The sequence below is a fragment of the Pan paniscus genome, chromosome 20, assembly GCF_029289425.2.
Source record: "Pan paniscus chromosome 20, NHGRI_mPanPan1-v2.0_pri, whole genome shotgun sequence".
In the NCBI taxonomy this organism is placed as follows: domain Eukaryota; kingdom Metazoa; phylum Chordata; class Mammalia; order Primates; family Hominidae; genus Pan; species Pan paniscus.
Window position 1 is genome coordinate 51772228 of NC_073269.2, and position 21628 is coordinate 51793855.

At 51.8% G+C, this 21628-nt stretch overlaps 1 protein-coding gene across 7 annotated transcripts in view; it reads right to left on the reverse strand.

Annotated features, from left to right (window-relative positions):
- Positions 1-21628, reverse strand: part of EML2 (EMAP like 2) — a 38340-nt gene that overhangs the window by 1486 nt on the left and 15226 nt on the right. For 5 of the 7 annotated variants that reach the window (XM_034945030.4, XM_034945029.3, XM_034945031.3 and 2 more), the window contains 12 exons: positions 21172-21267; positions 17928-18062; positions 15964-16063; positions 10591-10745; positions 10316-10441; positions 8174-8305; positions 6738-6805; positions 5873-5961; positions 5569-5666; positions 4907-4994; positions 3723-3818; positions 2659-2789 (listed from right to left, as the gene is read on the reverse strand). In XM_034945030.4, the coding sequence (XP_034800921.1) occupies positions 2659-2789; positions 3723-3818; positions 4907-4994; positions 5569-5666; positions 5873-5961; positions 6738-6805; positions 8174-8305; positions 10316-10441; positions 10591-10745; positions 15964-16063; positions 17928-18062; positions 21172-21267 (1314 nt within the window). Of the gene's footprint in view, positions 1-2658; positions 2790-3722; positions 3819-4906; positions 4995-5568; positions 5667-5872; positions 5962-6737; positions 6806-8173; positions 8306-10315; positions 10442-10590; positions 10746-15963; positions 16064-17927; positions 18063-21171; positions 21268-21628 lie in introns of those variants that run through there. The other 2 variants (XR_004667809.3, XM_055102858.2) reach the window with 2 other exon arrangements.

Here is a 21628-nt window from a genome sequence, read left to right on the forward strand (position 1 = left end):
TATTCAGCAAGTTAATGGCATAAGTAGAAGAAATAGCATGCACGTGGGGAAGGCTATTCTACATGCTGAGATTTGAGACATAAGCAAATGTGGTTTGGACCCTGGTTCAAACAAACCAACCATAGAAGGCCAGTCTGGGGCACATCAGGGAAATATGAATATGTACTGGCTATGAGATCATATTTAGGAATTAATGTTTTGTTTTTGCCTTCCTAGGGATGAGGCATGTAAGAAATTAATGTTGCTGGGCGTGGTGGCTCACGCCTATAATCCCAGCACTTTGGGAGGCCGAGGCAGGCAGATCGCCTGAGGTTGGGGGTTCAAGATCAGCCTGACCAATATGGAGAAACCCTATTTCTATTTGAAAAATACAAAATTAGCCAGGCATGGTGGTGCATGCCTGCAATCCCAGCTACTCAGGAGGCTGAGGCAGGAGAATCGCTTGAACCCAGGAGGCGGAGGTTGCAGTGAGCCAAGATCGCGCCATTGCACTGCAGCCTGGGCAACAAGAGTGAAACTCTGTCTCAAAAAAAAAAAAAAAAAAAAAGAAGAAGAAATTAATGTTAATTAGGAGTGGTCAGAGGTTGTGGATATGTAAGAATTCTTCTTCTTCTTCTTCTTTTTCTTCTTATTTTGAGACAGTCTCGCTCTTTTGCCCAGGCTGGAGTGCAGTGGTGCAATCTCAACTCACTGCAACCTCCGCCTCCCAAGTTCAAGTGATCCTCCTGCCTCAGCCTCCTGAGTAGCTGGGATCACAGGTGCCCGCCACCACCCATGACTAATTTTTTTGCATTTTTAGTAAAGACAGGGTTTCACCATGTTGGCCAGGCTAGTCTCGAACTGTTGACCTCAGGTGATCCGCCTGCCTCGGCCTCCCAAAGTGCTGGGATTACAGGCGTGAGCCACCGGGCCTGGCCAGAATTATCCTTATTTTTTTAGGCATGAATGCTCAATTTAGAGGGCTAAAAGATAACCTATGCGTTTTCGTGTGTGTGGGTTTTTTTTGTTTTTGTTTTTGTTTTTGTTTTATGACGGAGCCTTGCTGTCACTCAGGCTGGAGTAAAGTGGCACGATCTCGGCTCACTACAGCCTCTGCCTCCTGGGTTCAGGCAATTCTCCCGCCTCACCTTCCCCAGTAGCTGGGATTACAGGCGTGCACCACCAGGCTTGGCTAATTTTTGTATTTTTGTATTCTTTTTTTTTTTTGAGACAAAGTCTCACTCTATCGCTCAGTGCATTGTTGCTTAGTGGAGTGCAGTGGCATGATCTTGGCTCACTGCAACCTCTACTTCTCGGGTTCAAGCAATTCTCCTGCCTCAGCCTCCTGTGTAGCTGGGATTACAGGCGCCTGCCACTACGCCTGGCTAACTTTTGTATTTTTAGTAGAGTCAGGGTTTCACCATGTTGGTCAGGCTGATCTCAAACTCCTGACCTCAGGTGATCCATCACCTTGGTCTCCCAAAATGCTGGGATTACAGGCATGAGCCACTGCACCCGGCCACATATGCAGTTTCTTAAAACTACAGACCAGGACAGGTGCTGTGGCTCACGCCTTGTAATCCCAGCACTTTGGAAAACTAAGGTGGAGAGGATTGCTCAAGCCCAGGAGATCAAGACCAGCCTGGGCAACAGAGAACCTATCTCTATGAAAAATACAACAATTGGCCAGGTGTGGTGGTGCACGCCTGTAGTCCCAGCTACTCAGAAGGCTGAGGTGGGTGGACCGCTTGAGTCCAGGAGGTCAAGGCTGCAGTGAGCCGAGATTGTGCCATGCCACTGCACTCCAGCCTGGGCAACAGAGTGAGACCCTGTCTCAAAAATAAAAAATAAAAAAAGAAGAGAAAGGAGAAAGAAGAAACAAATGAAATAAATATACCAAATCTGGTAATAGTTGAACATGGGTAACAGGTACAGGAGGAGTCCTGTACTAGTCTTTCTGCCTTTATGCATGAAAATTTCCTAGGAAAATGCTGAAACAATCCCTCTTCTGTTAGAACCAGAGAATGGTAAAATTAACGTCCAGCTTTTTTTTTTGTTTTTGTCTTTGTTTTGAGACAAAGTCTTGCTCTGTCGCCCAGGCTAGAGTACAGTGGTGCAATCATGGCTCACTGCAGCCTCAACCTCCTGGGCTCAAGCAATCCTCCCACCTCAGACTTCCTTGTAGCTGGAACTACAGGCGTGCACCACCATGCCCAGCTAATTTTGTGTGTTTTTTGTAGAGATGGGGTCTCACTTTGTTGCCCTGGCCTCAAGCAATCCTCCTGCCTCAGCTTTGCAAAGTGTTGTGATTACAGGTGTGAGCCACTGCAACTGGTCTTGGCCTCCCTTAAAAACTCGTAAGATCTGGTTGTATATCCTATGCCTAGGTACATAGTAGGTGCTCAATAAATATTTACTGAGTTAACAAGGATAAAAGAACCAAAGAGCTCAGAATTGCAGTTGCTCAGAACTTCAGAGAACCAGGTCTTCACCATGACACACTGAAATTCATCCACCTTTGGGTTAAGAAAGGCCCTTGGGATCAAGACTACTGTCCTCCTTGTACAAATGGGGAAACCGAGGCTCAGAGAAGGGGTGGGGTTGGACCAGAGCTGCCTGAATCTTGTCCCCACCCCTGCTTGCTACCCCTGTCCATCCCCATCTCCCCAAGGGACTCACTCGAGGCTGACAGCAGGGGTAGCTAAACAGGTGAACTTTGCCAAAGTCATCAGCTGAAGCCAGCAACTTCCCATCATGGGAGCGGGCCACAGCGTTGATATCAGTGCCGTCCGCCCCCTCAGACCAGATCCCTGTGGGCAAGATGGAGGGAAGTGGTAAGATGTCAGCTGGAGCCAGGGACCGCCAAGAGGAGCAGATAGCCACTCCAGCCACCTTAATTTGTTCCGACCTAGCCTGTATCTATCCGAGAATATGAGTCAGAACGACCTTAAAATGTGAATCCAAGCCTGCCCCTGCTCTGCTTAAAACCCTTCCATGGCTCCCTGGTGATCTTAGAAGAAAGCCTGTGGTTCTAAGGCTCAGCAGGCCCCATGCACTGCTCCAGCCTCATCCCTCATCAGTGCTCCTGTTAAACTCTGTAATGATTTGGCCACCCTGCCTCCCTGCATTTCTCCAAATGCCAAGTTCTGTGTCACGCCTGGGCTTTTGTATGTACTATTCCCTGTGCCAAGAGACTGCTTTCCTTCTTCACTGCCCTGGAAAGTAACTCCTCATCCTCCAGGTCCTAGCTCAGATGTCTCTTCCTCCAGGAAGCCCTCCCTGATTCCCTCCAAGAGTAGGCCAGATGCCCCACCCTGGGTTTCCCTGTCTCAGACCTGCTCACTCTGGGTCATCACTGTCTGGGGACAAGTCTGCCTCCCCCACTGGACTGAGAGCCCCAGGAGAGCAGGGCCCTCAGTCATGGTCACTGCCAAGCCCACGGCAGGCACAGAACTGCTCAGGGAATATGTGTTTGCTTCATTCGTGCCTGAATGAATGGGTGGCTAGGGCACCGGCAGTGTGGATCTCTCCTGGCCAGTTACCACGCCCGTTTGGTTTCATTTCATTACAGCTCTAATGAGTCATCTCACCCTACCCTTTCCTCTTACACAAATACAGCCCACATGCAGTAAAGCAGTGAGCTTCCCACACTGAAGGTAAGCAGTAAGACTCTGGAAACCACCAGCGGGGATGTCTCTCAGAACTACTGTCCTCAGTGAGACCTCTCTCATTCCAGAACTCACCAAACACCCCAAACCCTAGGACACAAGTAGCTGTGGCCCATTCCATGTTCCTCACAGCATCCGCACTGGTGATCTGCTTACAGGTAGCCGGGTCCCCTGGGGCAGAAAATGGGAGGAGACATTCAGAGTTGGAAGAAGTACCCAGTAAACCCATCCCTTTTTTAGACAATTGGAGCTGAGGTCCAAGACAGAGGAGGCTAAGGTCCCAGGGCTCATTCTACCTGTCAGGACTGGCTGAGAAGGCATCACATGCTGGGTGTTCACAGCCCGCAGCGTAAGCAGGAGCATCTGCTTTTAAACCCGCATCTGGCTGGGCGTGGTGGCTCACGTCTGTAATCCCAGGAGGCAGCATGAGCCACAGCATCTGGCTGGATCACCTGAGGTCAGGAGTTCGAGACCAGCCTGGCCAAGATGGTGAAACCCCATCTCTACTAAAAATACAAAAATTAGACCAGGTGTGGTGGCTCATGCCTGTAATCCCAGCATTTTGGGAAGCCGAGGCAGGCGGATCACCTGAGGTCAGGAGTTTAAGACCAACCTGGTCAACATGGCGAAACCCTGTCTCTACTAACAATATTTTAAAAATTAGCTGGGCGTGGTGGTGGACACCTGGAATCCCAGCTATTCAGGAGCCTGAGGCAAGAGAATTGCTTGAACCCGGGAGGCAGAGGCTGCAGTGAGCAGACATCGTGCCATTGCACTCCAGCCTAGGAGACAAGAGGGAAACTCCCATCTCAAAAAAAAAAAAAAAATACAAATATTAGCCGGGCATGGTGGTGTGCTCCTGTAATCCCAGCTACTCAGGAGGCTGAGGCAGGAGAATCACTTGAACCTGGGAGGTGGAGCTTGCAGTGAGCCGAGATCGCGCCACTGCACTCCAGCCTAGAGGACAGAGCAAGACTCCGTCTCAAAAAAATAAAAATAATAATAATCATCATCAAACATTTAAAAATGTAAAAAAAGAAACCTGCATCCTACCCATCCGACCAGAAAGGGGAGGAGTTGACTAAAAGTGGGGTACACCAGGGAGAAAATGAGAAGCCAGTGGTCCCTAAATTCCAAATCAGAAACAGCCTTGAATACCAAGGGAGCGAGGCTTGAAGCTCCTCCCTGCCCTCCCAGAACTCAGGGAAGTCTGCAAATGAGACGGAGGAAGTAATGTCTCTGGGTCCCGGAGAACTCACAGTACAGAATCTCATAGTCCCCGGAGTTGGTGACAAAGCAGCTGCTGTCCTGGGCCCAATCCAGGTGGGTGATAAAACTGGAATGGCCCTGCGGGGGAGGGAAGGGATGGTGTTAGAGCTGCAGAGGCGGAACCAAGGAGAGGGGGACAGGATTAAATCAGGAAAGTGGAAGGTCAAATACAGAGGTAGGGCGAGAACACAAGGGGACTAAAGGAAGGATACACAGGCCTTTGGAGTATGGGGGCAGGGCCAGAATACTGTGGGCGGGGCCAGACTGTGATGGGCAGGGCTAGACAAAAAGCACTTAGAACACAATGGGAGTTTAGAACAGGTGGGCAGGGCTAGACACGGAGGAGCTGGCTTTGAATGTTGAGGGGCGGGGCTACACAGAGGGGCGGTCTCGGAACGTGAGGGGCGGTCTCGGAACGTGAGGGGCGGGGCTACACAGATGGTGGGCTTAGCACGTGGGGGCGGGGCTACACAAAGGGGCGGGCTTAGAACACACGAGGTGGTGAATGTGTGGACGGGGCCAAGACTCCTTGCTCTGATCAGGGCAGAATCAGTTGAGTGTTGAAGCTGCGCTCCCTTGAGGTAGAAAATTGGTTAATTTTGCACCCCCTGGGCGGGGTGGCGGCGCGGGCTGGGGTCCACTGCCCACTCACCGAGCACTTGCCCAGGCGGCTGACCTTGCGGCCGCCCTGGTCCACCGTGTACACGTACACCAAGTTGTCGTGGGAGCCCACGGCCAGGTACGCCCCGTCTGGGGGAGGGGGAGGGGGGCTATGAGGAGGCACCCAGGCTCCACCCCCTCCTCGCCCAGACTCAGCCCCCTCGACAGTCCCCAGCTCCATCCCCACTGCATCCCTCCTAGGCCTCGCTTCGCAGGCTCCACCCCTCCCCCTGCCAAGAGCTCTGAGCCTCTGTCCCCTGGCCCTGCCGCTTGGGTGTCCCAGGCCTGCCGCTTACCTGGGGAGAAGCTGACCACTGAGATCTGTTCATTGCCATCTGTGTGGATAGCCACCAGGTCATGGGTCTCCGTGTCCAGCAGCAGCCATCTTGAAGGAGAGGGCGTGGTGGGGGGAGGAGGAGTGAGCTGATCTGACAGAGAGGGGCCGCAATCTGTGGGGTCTAAGGGAGGGATCAGAGGGACCCCAGAAGTGACCTGGGCTGGGCACGGTGGCTCAGGCCTATAATCCCAGCACATTGGGAGGCCGAGGCAGGTGGATCACTTGAGGTCAAGAGTTCGAAATCAGCCTGGTCAACATAGCAAAACCCCGTCTCTACTAAAAATACAAAAATTAGCCAGGCGTGGTGGCACGTGCCTGTAATCCCAGCTACTTGGGAGGCTGAGGCACGAGAATTGCTTGAACCCGGGAGGCAGAGGTTGCAGTGAGCTGAGATCGCGCCACCGGACTCCAGCCTGGGCGACAGAGCAAGACTCTGTCCCCTCAAAAAACAAAACAAAACAAGGCCAGGTACAGTGGCGGTGGCTCACGCCTGTAATCCTAGCACTTTGGGAGGCTGAGGCAGGCGAATCACTTGAGGTCAGGAGTTCGAGACCAGCCTGGCCAACATGGTGAAACCCCGTCTCTACTAAAAATAAAAAAAAATTAGCCAGGCATAGTGGCGGGCGCCTGTAATCCCAGCTACTCGGGAGGCTGAGGCAGGAGAATCGCTTTAACCTGGGAGGCAGAGGCTGCAGTGAGCCAGAGGAATAATGAGGGATCAGGGCTCGGTAAATAGTGGGATTTGGGAAAGTAGGAAAGAGGGAAGAAGGGCCAGTTCCCCAGGGAGCAGAGAAGGCCTCCCGAAATGCTCTCCTCAGCTTTACCTGCCAGTCACTGTACCCACAGCCAGGACAGAGCCACTGGGGTGGAAGCCGGCTGAGCGGGCAGGGTCCTGAGAAGGGAGAGAGAAGAGGCAGGGCTCAGAGCTGGGGTCCCATGTCCATCTGGACATTCTCCTGCCTCAGGGCCAAGTCTAATCTTTGCATGAGGGCTCTCCCCTCCCTCTGCTGTCCTTTGGGACACCCCCACCCCAGACACCATGGCAGCCATTCCTCTTTACATTTCTGTAGCATGTTAGCCTGAACAGAAAACATTCCTCCTGTCACTCCTGTCCCGGGATCCCTCCTTACTCCTCTTCTAAATTCCCACAGCTTTATTCATCCAAGACGACTTCTTTAGATAATTTCCTAGATGTGTGAATGCTGGGACAAAGGGCATCTAGAATTTTAAGACTCTTTATTTTTGTTTTTTATTTTTTTAATTTTTATTTATTTTTTTGAGATGGAGTTTCACTCTGTTGCCCAGGCTGGAGTGCAGTGGCACGGTCTCAGCTCACTACAACCTCCGCCTCCTGGGTTCAAGCGATTCTCCTGTCTCAGCCTCCCAAGTAGCTGACATTACAGGTGCCCACCACCACGCCCGGCTAATTTTTGTTTTTTTTTTTTTTTCATTTTTTGTAAAGATGGGGTTTTGCCATGTTGCCCAGGCTGGTCTCAAACTCCTGGATTCACACAATCTACCTGCCTCGGCCTCCCAAAGTGCTGGGATTACAGGTGTCAGCCACCACACCCAGCTGAAATTTTTATTCTGTTTACATTTTAATTAATTGTGAATAGCCATGTGTGGCCAGTGGTTACCCTATGGGACAGTGTAGCTCTACACTTGACTGTTGCAGCAGTCACACCTTCCTTGAACTCAGCGGCTCCTGACTCCCCCCTCCTCATGGCGGCACCCCTGACAGGATGGTTCGGTGTCGTCCTGGGCTCCCTTCCAGTCAAGAACCTACTCCTCCAACCCTTCTGAGAGAGCTTCTAAGCACCCAGTTCCCTAGATGAAACCCCCACCCTGCTTAAAAAGACCTTGTTTGGGCCAGGCTTGGTGGCTGGCGTCTGTAATCCCAGCACTTTGAGAGGCCGAGGCAGGCGGATCACGAGGTCAGGAGTTCGAGACCAGCCTGACCAACATGGTGAAACCCTGTCTCTATTAAAGATACATAAATTAGCTGGGCATGGTGGTGTGCACCTGTAATCCCAGCTACTCGGGAGGCTGAGGCAGAAGAATCACTTGAACCCGGGAGGCGGAGGTTGCAGTGAGCCGAGATCGTGCCATTGCCCTCCAGCCTGGGTGACAGAGCGAGATTCCACCTCGAAGAAAAACAAAAAAAGACCTTGTTTGGTTTCAGTCCAATGTGCTGAGCCCTGACACAGGGGGAAAGGTAGTTCTGTTAGAATGGTGCTTTTCCAGTCCCCAGGCCCCTTACCTCGATGATCCTGCTCCACAGGGGCTGGTGGGAATCTGAGCTCCATAGATGCACCAGCTTATCCTGCCCGCAGGTCACAAACTGGGCCCGACTGGGGTGTGTGGCCAGGCCCCACAGCTCTTCCACATGGCCCTGGTGGAAAGGGAGGACAGCAGGATGGAGACAGCAGCCCTGGCCTTTTCCCACTCAACACTAATGCCAGACAAATGCTAGATGATCCCCAGCAACTCACCCTGCCCCAGCGGGACCCAGGGAAGACCTTTCCCAGTATGTCTGAAGGGGGCCTCAATTGGGCATCTGAACCCATGCCCTGGTGTGTGACTCAAGGCAAATCCTGCCCCTTCTCCAGGGACCTCTGCTTTCTTCTTTGCACAGTGGGAGGCAGGAGGGCATGGTGGCTCAGACCTTGATCTCAGGGGTCAGACAGGCTGCACCCTGGCCACACACCTCCCAGGTCTCCAGCTCCAAGGATCTGGGAAGGTGCTTCTGGAGTCTGCCTGCATCCAGACAGAGCCCAGAAGTCTGAGGGACCTCATGGAGGGCACTAAACCTGATGGCTCTGACCTTCGGCTTTCTATTACTGACCGAGCGCAGTCATCTAGGCAGGTGACATCTCCTTGGGACCTCAGTTTGATCGCCTGTAAAATGGGGCCAATTGGTATGTGTGCCTCATAGCATTCCTGTGCTCACTCAAATCATGGATGGAAAATGCTGGCCAGGTGCGGTGGCTCACGCCAGTAATCCCGACACTTTGGGAGGCTGAGGTAGGAAGATTGAGCTCAGGAGTCCGAGACCAGCCTGGGCAACATGGCAAAACCCCATCTCTACAAAAAATACAAAAATTTGCCAGTTGTGGTGGTGCACACTTGTAGCCCCAGCTACTTGGGAGGCTGAGGCAGGAGGATCCCTTGAGCCCAGGAGACGGAGGTTGCAGTGAGCCGAAATGGCATCACTGCATTCCAGGCTGGGTGATATAATAAATAAATAAAATGCTAAACATGAGGATAATTCAGAGAATGTGGTCACAAAATGGAAATGTCTAACTATTAATATTTATAACAAAATTTTTTTTTAGACGGAATCTCACTCTGTCATCCAGGCTGGAGTGCAGTGGTAGGATCTCAGCTCACTGCAACCTCTGCCTCCCAGGTTCAAGCAATTCTCCTGCCTCAGCCTTTTGAGTAACTGGGATTACAGGCACACGCCACCATGCCCAGCTAATGTTTTGTATTTTTAGTACAGATGGTGTTTCACCATGTTGCCCAGGCTGGTCTTGACTCCTGATGTCAAGTGATCTGCCTGCCTTGGCCTCCCAAAGTAATATTAATATTATGATTAATAATTATAATAGCCAATATAATAGTATGGGCTGGGTGCAGTGGTTCATGCCTGTAATCCCCGCATTTTGGGAGGCTGAGGTGGGTGGATCACTTGAGGTCAGGAGTTTGAGACCAGCCTGACCAAAATGGTGAAAACCCATTTCTACTAAAAATACAAAAATTAGCTGGGCGTAGTGGTACATGCCTATAATTCCAGCTACTCGGGAGGCTGAGGCAGGAGAATCACTTGAAGCGGGAGGCAGAGTTTGCAATGAGCCGAGATTGAGCCACTGCGCTGCAGCCTAGGCAACAGAGCGAGACTCTGTCTCACAAATGAAAAAAAAAATTGTATAAATATAGTGCTTCCCGGTAGGTGAGTTCTTTAATTGGGTCAGGGGTAAGGAAGGGAGGGAGGAGGCCAGGAAGGGAGGAGCAGGCGTTTGAGCTTCGAGAAGAAATGCAAGCAGACTCCAGCAGGACCTTCCCCAATCCGTGGAGCTGGAGTCTGAGAGGTGTGTGGCCAGGGTGTCTGCAGCTGTGGGACAACCTGTAGGGACACTCACCAACCTGAAGGGTGCCACCCCCAATCAGAGTGGCAGGAGGCAGCACAGTTGGAGCAGGGGCCTGGGGCCCCTCTGCTGTGCTTGGAGTTAAACTCTTGGTTGCTGGATCCTGGGAAGGGGTCCTGGGTCAGGGCCAGGTCAGAGAAGGGACAGAGCAGGGAGGTGAGGAGAACTGGGAGTGGGGAGGGGGAGTGGATGATGCAGGGAAGGCCAGGGAAAGAGCTGGGAAGAGGGGAGGGGTGCAGAGGAGAGAGGCGCACCTGGACCAGCAGTGAGAAGCCTGTGTGCACGGAGCCCTGCAGAATGGAATTGCGGGTGGTCCCCACGTACAGTGTGTCTCCGTGGCCCTCTGCCACGGTGCGCACGGGGCCAAAGTCCTCAGGGACCTGGGTGGACAGATAAGAGGGAAGATGAGTAGGAGGCACACGGGTGGGTGTGGGGTGACATACTGTGGGGAGGAGGGTCTGGCGTTGGGAGCCCTGGTGAGATCGGGGGGGCCTCTCTACCCCCATCTGAGCCCACTGCCCCTCCTCACCTCCACTTCCTGCAGCTTGCTGTAGTCAGAACCCCAGAGGACCACCCGCCGATCACGGCCCCCTCCAGACACCAGCGTCCCGTCCCGCAGGGCGCAGAGCCCAAACACGCCGCCGTCGTGGGCGCCCAGCACCGCCTGTGTGATACGGTTCCCACCTGCAGGGTGGCCAGGGGCAGGGTCAACAGGGAGAAGCCACCCCTATGCTGACCCCTGAAAGCATCTTGAACTTTCAAGCCTATGTCCATCCATTCTCACCCACTTTTCCACCTTTTTTTTTTTTTTTGAGACGGAGTCTCTCTGTTGCCCAGGCTGGAGTGCACTGGTGCTATCTCGGCCCACTTCAACCTCTGCCTCTTGGGTTCAAGTGACTCTCCTGCCTCAGCCTCCCAAGTAGCTGGGATTACAGGCGCCCACCACCATGCCCGGCTAATTTTTTGTTTCTAGTAGAGACGGGTTTCACCATGTTGGCCAGGCTGGTCTCGAACTCCTGACCTCAAGTGATCCACCCGCCTTGGCCTCCCTAAGTGCTGGGATTACAGGCATGAGCCACCGTGCCCGGCCCCACCTTTCGACCTTTCTATCTGCTCTTCCACCCACCCAACCACCCAAGCACCTGCCACCTACCCACTCAAATACAATACCTTATCATCTATTCATTAAACCATCTGAACTAACATCTACCCATCCACCCATCTACCCTTTGACCCATACACCCACCCAACCATCCATCCACTCACTTATCTACTGGTCTGTTAGATGAACACTATCGACTCATCCATTCATCACCCATCCATCCACCAGACTATCTATCCATCCATCACCCTAGCCATTCATCCACCCATCTCTCTACTGATCCATCCAGTCAGCCACCCTGCCATCCATCCATCAACCCACCTCTCATCCATTCATTTGCCCTCTCTCGTTTTGTTTTGCTTTGTTTTGTTTTGTTTTGTTTTCTGTTTTTGAGACAAAGTCTTGCTCTGTCGACCAGGCTGGAGTGCAGTGGCTTGATCTTGGCTCACTGCAACCTCTGCCTCCTGGGTTTAAGCGATTCTCATGTCTCAGCCTCTGGAGTAGCTGGGATTACAGGCATGTGCCACCACACCCGGCTAATTTTTGTATTTTTAGTAGAGACAGGGTTTCACTATGTTGGCCGGGCTGGTCTCGAACTCTTTGACTCAAGTGATCTGCCTGCTTCAGCCTCCCAAAGTGCCAAGATTACAGGCGTGAGCCATGGCACCCAACCTAATAAAGACAATTTTTTAAAAAGAGAGGGCAGGCGGCCGGGTTCAGTGGCTCATGCCTGTAATCCCAGCACTTTGGGAGGCCGAGGGGGGCGGATCACGAGGTCAGGAGATCGAGACCATCCTGGCTAACATGGTGAAACCCCATCTCTACTAAAAAAATACAAAAAATTAGCTGGGCGTGGTAGTGGGCACCTGTAGTCCCAGCTACTTGGGAGGCTGAGGCAAGAGAATGGTGAACCTGGGAGGCGGAACTTGCAGTGAGCTGAGATTGCGCCACTGCACTCCAGCCTGGGCGACAGAGCGAGACTCCGTCTCAAAAAAAAAAAAAAAAGAGAGAGAGCGCAGGCTGGCCGAGTGCGGTGGCTGATGCCGATAATCGCAGCACTTTGGGAGGCCGAGGTGGGCGGATCACGAGGTCAGGAGATGGAGACCATCCTGGCTAACACGGTGAAACCCCGTCTCTACTAAAAATACAAAAAATTAGCCAGGTGTGGTGGCGGGCACCTGTAGTCCCAGCTACTTGGGAGGCTGAGGCAGGAGAATGGCATGAACCCAGGAGGCAGAGCTTGCAGTGAGCCGAGATCACTTGAGCTCAAGTGTTCGAGGGCAGCCTGGGCAACATAGCGAGACCTCATCTCTACAACAAATACACAAATTACCTGGGCCTGGTGGTGGGCACCTGTAGTCCCAGGTACTTGGGAGGCAGGAGGATCACTTGATACTGGGAGGCAGAGGTTGCAGTGAGCTGTGATGGCAACCACTGCACTCCAGCCTGGGCGCTAGAGTGAGACCCTGTCTTAAAAAAATATTCTTTATTAAAAAAAAAATTTTTTTTTTTTTGAGACAGAGTCTTGCTCTGTCCCCTAGGCTGGAGTGCAGTGGTGCCATCTCTGGCCACTGCAACCCGCACCTCCAGGGTTCAAGTGATTCTCCCACCTCAGCCTCCCGACTAGCTGGGATTACAGGTGCTCGCCACCATGCCAGGCTAATTTTTGTATTTTTAGTAGAGATGGGGTTTTGCTGTGTTGGCCAGGCTGGTCTTAAACTCCTGACCTCATGTGATCTGCCTGCCTCGGCTTCCCAAAGTGCTGGGATTACAGGCGTGAGCCACCGCACCCAGCCTAAAAACTTTTAAAAGTAAAGATGAGGTCTCACTATGTTGCCCTGGCTGGTCTCAAACTCCTGGGCTCAACCAGTCCTCCTGCCTCAGCCCCTCAAAGTGCTAGGATTACAGGTGCTAGCCACCTCAACCAGCCCATCCTCTCTTTCATTCAACTACCATTCACCAGTTAATCCATCCTTCCATCCACCCATTTTTGGCAAGGCGCGGTGGCTCACACCTGTAATCCCAGCACTTTGGGAGGCCGAGGTGGGTGGATCACTTGAGGTCAGAGTTCAAGACCAGCCTGAGCAACATGGTAAAACCCCGTCTCTACTAAAAACACAAAAATTAGTTGGGTTTGGTGGCATGCCCTTATAGTCCCAGCTACTTGGGAGGTTGAGGCAGGAGAATCACTTGAATCCGGGAGGCGGAGATTACAGTGAGCCGAGATCGCGCCACTGCATTCCAGCCTGCGCAACAGAGTAAGACTCCATCTCGAAACAAGCAAACAAACAACAACAACAACAAAAAAACCCAAAAAACAAACATCCACCCATTTTCTATTTTCCAATCTATCTACCCATTCACCATTCACCCCTCTATCTACCCATCTGGCAATCTACCTATCCATTCTTTCATCCATTAACCTACTCAATCAATAATTCTTTTTTTTTTTTTTTTTTTTTTTGAGACGGAGTCTCACTGTGTTGCCCAGGCTAGAATGCAGTGGTGCAATCTCGGCTCACTGCAAGCTCCGCCTCCCAGGTTCACGCCATTCTCTTGCCTCAGCCTCCCGAGTAGCTGGGACTACAGGTGCCCGCCACCACGTCCACCTAATTTTTTGTATTTTTAGTAGAGACGGGGTTTCACCATTTTAACCAGGATGGTCTCAATCTCCTTACCTCATGATCCACCCGCCTCGGCCTCCCAAAGTGCTGGGATTACAGGCGTGAGCCACCGTGCCCAGCCACAATCAATAATTCTTTAACAAGTATTTGCTCTGGGCCCAGGCTCATATGGGGACACAGTGGTGACCAAGGCAACCTCACACCCTATCCTTGCAGGGCTCACTACAAGTCAGCGCCAACCCCAGGTGTTCAGGCCCAAAAGACTCAGGCACACACCCAGGAGACTAAGATCCCATAGAGGGCTCCACTCAGCCAGGTGAGTCAGGGAGGGCTTCCTGGAGGAGGAGATGGCTGAGCAAGGATCTGAAGGTGGGGTAGGAGTCAGCTGGGACAAGAGAGGGCGGGAAAATGTTCCAAGTGGAAGGAACAAGTTTCTGTTGCAAAAAGCAGAGAGTAGGCGAGAACATGGATAATTGAGGGAACTCATAGGGATGTGGTGTGATTAAGTGTAACATACAAGGGCATGCACGTCAAGGCAGGAGACAGCAGGGCCTGACCAGGCAGGGTCCTGGAGGCCTCAGTAAGGAGCATGGACTTGTCACAAGGGAACCTGGGAGCAGTGGAAGGGGAGGGACTGGGTCAGATTTACATTTGCTTCTGGGAACAAACCAAATTGAAGGTGGTGAGGCTGAAGGCTGTGAGGTCAGGGAGGAGACCAAGGTAGGAGAAGAAGAAACAATAATTCTCTTTAATTCCCATCCTTCAAGACTCAAATGTGGTATCACTTCCTCCAGGTGAGCTGGGCTCTCTTTTTTATTTTTATTTTTTATTTTTTTGAGATGGAGTCTTGCTCTGTTGCCCAGGCTGGAGTGCAGTGGCACCGTTTTGGCTCACTGCAACCTCTGCCCAGGGTTCAAGCGATTGTCCTGCTTCAACACCGCCCCCCCCTCCGCCCCGTGTAGCTAGGATTACAGACGCCCACCACCATGTCCAGCTAATTTTTTTTTTTTTAGACAGAGTCTTGCTCTGTCACCCAGGCTGGAGTACAGTGGTGCAGTCTTGGCTCACTACAACCTCCACCTCCCGGGTTCAAGCAATTCTCATGCCTCAGCCTCCCAAGTAGCTGGGATTACAGGTGCATGCCACCACACCTGGGTAATTATTTTGTATTTTTAGTAGAGAGAGGATTTCACCATGTTGGCCAAGCTGGTCTCGAACTCCTGACCTCAGGTGATCCACCCGCCTTGGCCTCCCAAAATATTGGGATTACAGGTGTGAGCCACTGCGCCCAGCATGTTGTTGTTATTATTTTTTTTAATTTTTTGTAGATATGGGGTCTCACTATGTTGCCTAGGCTGGTCTAGAACTCCTGGGCTCAAGCAATCTTCCTGCCTTGGCCTCCCAAAGTACTAGCATTACAGGCATGAGCCACTGTCCCAGCCTCAACCCATTAGTTTGTTAATAATGTCATCCATTGGTTGGAGCAAGTATTTCTTCACCCAACCATTGGCTAAGACAAGTCATTTATTCATCCATTCACTGATTAACTTCTTGGAACAATCTGTTCTTCATAACACATTAATCTGTTGGCTGAAACAACCATTCATTCATTCACTCACTCATTCACTCATTCATTCATTGCTGTATAGATCCACTGCCTGAGACAAAACCTATTCACTAACATAGTTAGCCATTAGTGGTAACAACCACTCATTTGTTCCTTTACCCAGTCACTCTCCCTTTAAGGAGGATGACACATTCATTTACTTATTCTTCCATCCATTTCCTAGGATCACACCTTCATTCATTCCTTCATTCCCTTATTCATTGATCCACACGCTGGGACAAAGCACTTGTCCATGTATCCATTCATCTACCATCCGTCCTTCCTTCCATCCACCCATCCATCCATTCATCATCTAACCACAACTGAGCTAACCCATTCATTGATAATCTGGACTTGATCCCTAACAAGGGATTTCCAGAGGGCAAGGCAGGGGGGAGTCAATAAAGACTTCCTGGAGATAGGGATACTTGAGCTGAACCTTGACGAGGGTGTTGGAATCGGACATCCATTTACACTCATTCCACACAAGCAGCATTCCACGAAGGGAGGCAGAGCCAGGAGTGTTTCGGAAGACTGGATTGGGGACCAAACAGATGGGGTGACACTGACCTTTGCCCCAAACATAGAGGTTCCCCCCAGAGTCCCCCGTGACCACGTCGCCACCTTCCAAAAAGGTCACACACAGCACATACTTCGGTTTCTCATGTTTCTAAGGTGGGGGAGGAAAGGAAGGTGTCAGAGCGTCCCTGAAGCAGGTAGCCTCCCAGAGGTCATCTGTCACCCAGGACCGTGGCCAGGCAATCCCCTCTATCTATGCGTTTGGGGTAAGGCTCTGCGTGGAGCATCCCTTCTCCCACCTGCCTCCATCCGGCCTGCAGTGCTTCGGTGGCCTAGAGGTTCTGACCACAATTGTCTCGCTTTCCTACCCCTGGGCCCACTTCCTGCCCTCTCTCTGGTCCCCCTGACTCTTTCTTTTGAGATACAGTCTCACCTGTCATCTAGACCGGAGTGCAGTGGCATGTCTCGGCTCACAGCAACCTCCCCCTCCCGGGTTCAAACGATTCTCCTGCCTCAGCCTCCCAAGTAGCTGGGATTACAGGCCTGCGCCATCATGGCCGGCTAATTTTGTTTTGTTTTTGTTTTTGTTTTTCAGACGGAGTCTCGCTCTGTCACCAGGCTGGAGTGCAGTGGCGTGATCTCGGCTCACTGCAACCTCCACCTCCCGGGTTCAAGCGATTCTCCCGCTGCAGCCTCCCAAGTAGCTGGGATTACAGGCGCCCACCATCACGCCTGGCTAATTTTCATATTTTTTTAGTAGAGATGGGGTTTTGCCATGTTGGCCAGGCGGGTCTGAACTCCTGGCCTCAAGTGATCCACCCACCTCGGCCTCCCAAAGTGCTGGGATTACAGGCGTAAGCCACCGCACCCAGCCTGGTCCCCCTGACTTCTCCCCTCCTGTCGGCGCCTCATTCATCCTGTCTCTCCTCCTCCCTCCTCATCTCCAGTCTGTCTCTCTAGGTCCCATTCCCTGCCTCACTCCACCTTCTCAGTGTCTCTGTTTCATCTCCGTGCCCCTTGCTCTCTGGGCTTCTCTTTTGGGGTGGAAGCCCCATCTCTCACCAAAGGCAATGAGCCCTATGGGAGGAAGCCCTGTGTCTTCCCACCCTCTGCTTCCCACTCAGCTTGTGGCTCTCTCAGCCAGGCAGCCTCTGAGTTCTCTGATTATCCATCATATCGACAACCGCAGCACCCCTGTTTTTTGTTTTTGTTTTTGTTTTTTGAGACAGGATCTCACTCTGTCACCCAGGCTGGAGTGCAGTGGTACCATCATGGCTCATTGCAGTCAACCTCCTGGGCTCAAGCGATCCTCCCACTTCAGCCTCCCAGGTAGCTGGGATTACAGGTGCGCACCACCATGCCCAGCTAATTTTTGTATTTTTTGTAGATATGAGGTCTCACCATGTTTCCCAGGCTGGTCTCGAACTCCTGGGCTCAAGGGATCCTCCCACCTCAGCCTCCCAGGTAACTGGGATTACAGGTGCGCACCACCATGCCCAGCTAATTTTTGTATTTTTTGTAGATATGAGGTCTCACCATGTTCCCCAGGCTGGTCTCGAACTCCTGGGCTCAAGGGATCCTCCCCCCTCAGCCTCCCAAAATGCTGGGATTACAGGCGAGAGCCACCTTGCCACAGTACCCATTTATTGACCATTTACTATCTGCTAGGGACTGCTGTACTCTTCATCCCTTTGAATCCTCACAACTTTTCTTTTTTTCTGAGATAGGGTCTCGTTCTATCACCCAGGCTGGAGTGATCATTTGATCACGGCTCACTGCAGCCATGAGCTCAGGTGATTCTTCCACCTCATGGTGCCCGGTCACCCTCTTAACTCCAGAGTTAAGGTGGATCATCACCATGGTATGGAGAAAGAAACTGAGGCCCCAGCAGGCAACATCTCAGCGTCCCTGTAATCCCAAACCCCTGCCACCCTCTGGGGGATCTTGCTACCTCCCTGCCTGTCCCTAACTACCTCTCTCAGGGCCAGCCTGTCCCCCAAACCCCTGGCACTCACCTCAAAGAGGCCTTGCCGCTTGCTCAAGCTGCCCCCCTCCAAGGTCCAGAAGTAGATGTGAGATTTCCCGCAGGTGATAAGCACAGTGGGGTCCGTGGGGTGGAAGGTGGCCACCAATACAGCCTCATTGGAGCACTTTGAGGGGTGGGGGAGATTCTGAATGAGGACCTCAAAGTCCCCAAGGCTACTATACCCGCCCCTCACAGGACTGCCCTAAACGGCTGTTTGGGTTGTATGCTGCACACCTGAACTTTTCTTTTCTTTTTTTTTTTTCAGGGCAGAGTCTCGCCCTGTCACCCAGACTGGAGTGCAGTGGTGCAATCTCGGCTCACTGCAACCTCCACCTCCTGGGTTCAAGTGATTCTCTTGCCTCAGCCTCCCGAATAGCTGGGATTACAGGCAGGTGCCACCACACCCAGCTAATTTTTGTATTCTTAGTAGAGACAGGATTTCACCATGTTTCCCGGCTCATCTCGAACTCTTTACCTCATGATCCACCCGCCTCAGCCTCCTAAAGTGCAGGGATTACAGGCGTGAGCCACTGCGCCCGGCCTTTTTTTTTTTTTGAATATGAGTCTCGCTCTGTTGCCCAGGCTGGAGTGCGGTAGCACAGTCTCGGCTCCTGCAACCTCTGCCTCCCAGGTTCAAGCGATTCTCCTGCCTCAGCCTCCCAAATAGCTAGATTTACAGGGACGTGCCACCACACCTGGCTAATTTTTGTATTTTTAGTAGAGATGGGGTTTCACCATGTTGGCCAGGCTGGTCTCAAACTCCTGACCTCAAGTGATCTTCCCACCTCAGCCTCCTAAAGTGCTGGGATTACAGGTGTGAGCCACCACGCCTGGCCAGTACCTTTCCTATACGGTAAATTAAAGTACAGGAAGCAGGACAAGCCAGCGAAGCATTATCATCTTCTTCATCATTAACAAAACAGCAGACACTTGGAGCTCCTCTCCTCTGCCCTAAGCACTGTGCTCAACATTTTACAATCATTAGCTCCTTTAATTCTCCATCTCCCTGTGAGGTCAAGACCATTATGCCCACCTCATTGCAAATTAAAAAGTGAGGCTCAGGCTGGGCGTGGTGGTTCACGCCTGTAATCCCAGCCCTTTGGGAGGCCGAGGCGGGTGGATCACCTGAGGTCGGGAGTTCGAGGCCAGCCTAACCAACATGGAGAAACTCCGTCTCTACTAAAAATACAAAATTAGCTGGTCGTGGTGGTGCATGCCTATAATCCCAGCTACTCAGGAGGCTGAGGCAGGAGAATTGCTTGCTTGAACCCGGGAGGCGGAGGTTGCAGTGAGCCGAGATCGTGTCAATGCACTCCAGCCTGGGCAACAAGAGGAAAAATCCGTCTCACAAAAAAAGTGAGGCTCAGAGAGGGCCAGGTGTAGTGGCTCACACCTGTAATCCCAGCACTTTGGGAGGCCGAGGCAGGCGGATCACGAGGTCAGGAGTTCGAGACTGGCCTGGTCAACGTGGCGAAACCTCATCTCTACTAAAGATACAAAAAAATTAGTCAGGCGTGGTGGTGTGCACCTGTAATCCCAACTACTTGGGAGGCTGAGGCAGGAGAATCACTTGAACCCAGGTGGTGGAGTTTGCAGTGAGCCGAGATCATGCCATTACACTCCAGCCTGGGTGACAGGGCGAGACTCCATCTCAAATAGAAAAAAAAAAAGTGAGGCTCAGAGAGGGTAAACCATTTGCCTAAGGCCACACAGCTAGGCAAGAGTTGTATATGGAACCCAGCTCACCTAGCCCTAATTTCAGAGCACAGCCTCCGCACCATTTCTGTTTCCCCAAACAGTGGGCCTTGATTCAAAACCCAGGTTTCCACCAGTGGCTCACGCTTGTGATCCCAGCACTTTGGGAGGCAGAGGCAGATGGATCACCTGAGGTCAGGAGTTCGAGACCAGCCTGGCCAACATGGTGAAACCCCGTCTCTACTAAAAATACAAAAATTAGCCGGGCATGGTGGCACACACCTGTAGTCTCAGCTACTCAGGAGGCTGAGTCAGGAGAATCACTTGAACCTGGGAGGTGGAGGTTGCAGTGAGCCAAGATTATGCCATTGCACTCCAGCCTAGGTGACAAGAACGAAACTCCATCTCAAAGTAAGTAAGTAAGTAAGTAAGTAAATAAATAAATAAATAAATAAATAAAACAAAACCCAGGTTTCTTTCCCCCAGCCAAGGACAGGTGTGCAACCTGAGGCAAGTATCTCTTCCCTTCACCATGCCTCATCCTTAAAATAGGCCACCTCTCAGAGAGGGAAATCGAGACACCAGAGGACTGCAGAGTCAGCAAGCAGCCACCTCAAACCCACCCTTCTGTTGGGCCTGGTCCACCGTACCCCATATCTCCATATCCTCACCAAGGCCCTACGAGGAAGATGCTACCATTATCCCCATTTTATTTTATCTATTTATTTTTTTGAGGCAGGGTCTCACTCTGTTGCCCAGGCTGGAGTGTAATGGTGCAATCATGGCTCACTGCAGCCTCAACCTACCAGGTTCAAGCGATCCTCCTACCTTAGCCTCCCAAGTAGCTGGGACTACGGGTGCACGCCACACCCAGTTAATTTTTTTTTTAAGTGCCAGATTTTTTGTTTGTTTTGTTTTTTGTTTTTGAGACGGAGTTTAGCTCTTGTTGCCCAGGCTGGAGTGCAATGGTGTGATCTTGGCTCACCGCAACCTCCACCTCTGGGTTCAAGAGATTCTCCTGCCTCAGCCTCCCGAGTAGCTGGGATTACAGGCATGTGCCACCATGCCCAGCTAATTTTGTATTTTTAGTAGAGACAGGGTTTCTCCATGTTGGTCAGGCTGGTCTCGAACTCCTGACCTCAGGTGATCTGCCTGCCTCGGCCTCCCAAAGTGCTGGGATTACAGGCGTGAGCCACCGTGCCCGGCCTTTTTTTTTTTTTTTTTTTTAAGTAGAGCTAGGTCTCCTTATGTTGCCCAGGCTGATCTCAAACTTCTGAGCTCAAGCAATCCTCTCATGTCGGCCTCCCAAGGTGCTAGGATTACAGGTGTGAGCCACCTTGCCCAGCCTATTATCCCCATATTATAGATGAGACCACCAAGGCTCTGAGGTGGCAAGCGGCTTGCTCAAGTCACACAGCCAGCAAGGAGTAAAGCCAGGGCTTAAACACAGGTCTATCTGATTGCAGACTCCTAACCACTGAGATTGGGCAAGTCCCACAGTGGCACCCAGCGGGAGGGGATGAGAAAAGTCACCTCACCTTGACATCCACCACCTTGGTCTCCTTGGCCCAGTCCCACACCGAGAGCATGTGATCATTGGATTCATCCACTGCACACAGCAGGTTGCCTCCATTCTAAAGAGGAGGAGAGAGGAGGGGGACAGAGGCAAGGGGAGTCAGGGCCCATCCTCCCCCCATGCCCACCAAGGCATTCACCACACAGGCCTGTTTTAAAACCTTCAGGCTGGGCACAGTAGTTGGGAGGATCGCTTGAGTCTAGGAGTTTGAGGCCAGCCTAGGCAATACAGGGAGACCCTGTCTCTTAAACAAAACAAATTTAAATATTAAAAAAAAATAAAAAGCCAGGCGTGGTGGCTCACACCTGTAATCCCAGCACTTTGGGAGGCCGAGGCAGGTGGATCACGAGGTCAGGAGTTCGAGGCCAGCCTTGCCAACATAGTGAAACCCTGTCTCTACTAAAAATACAAAAAATTAG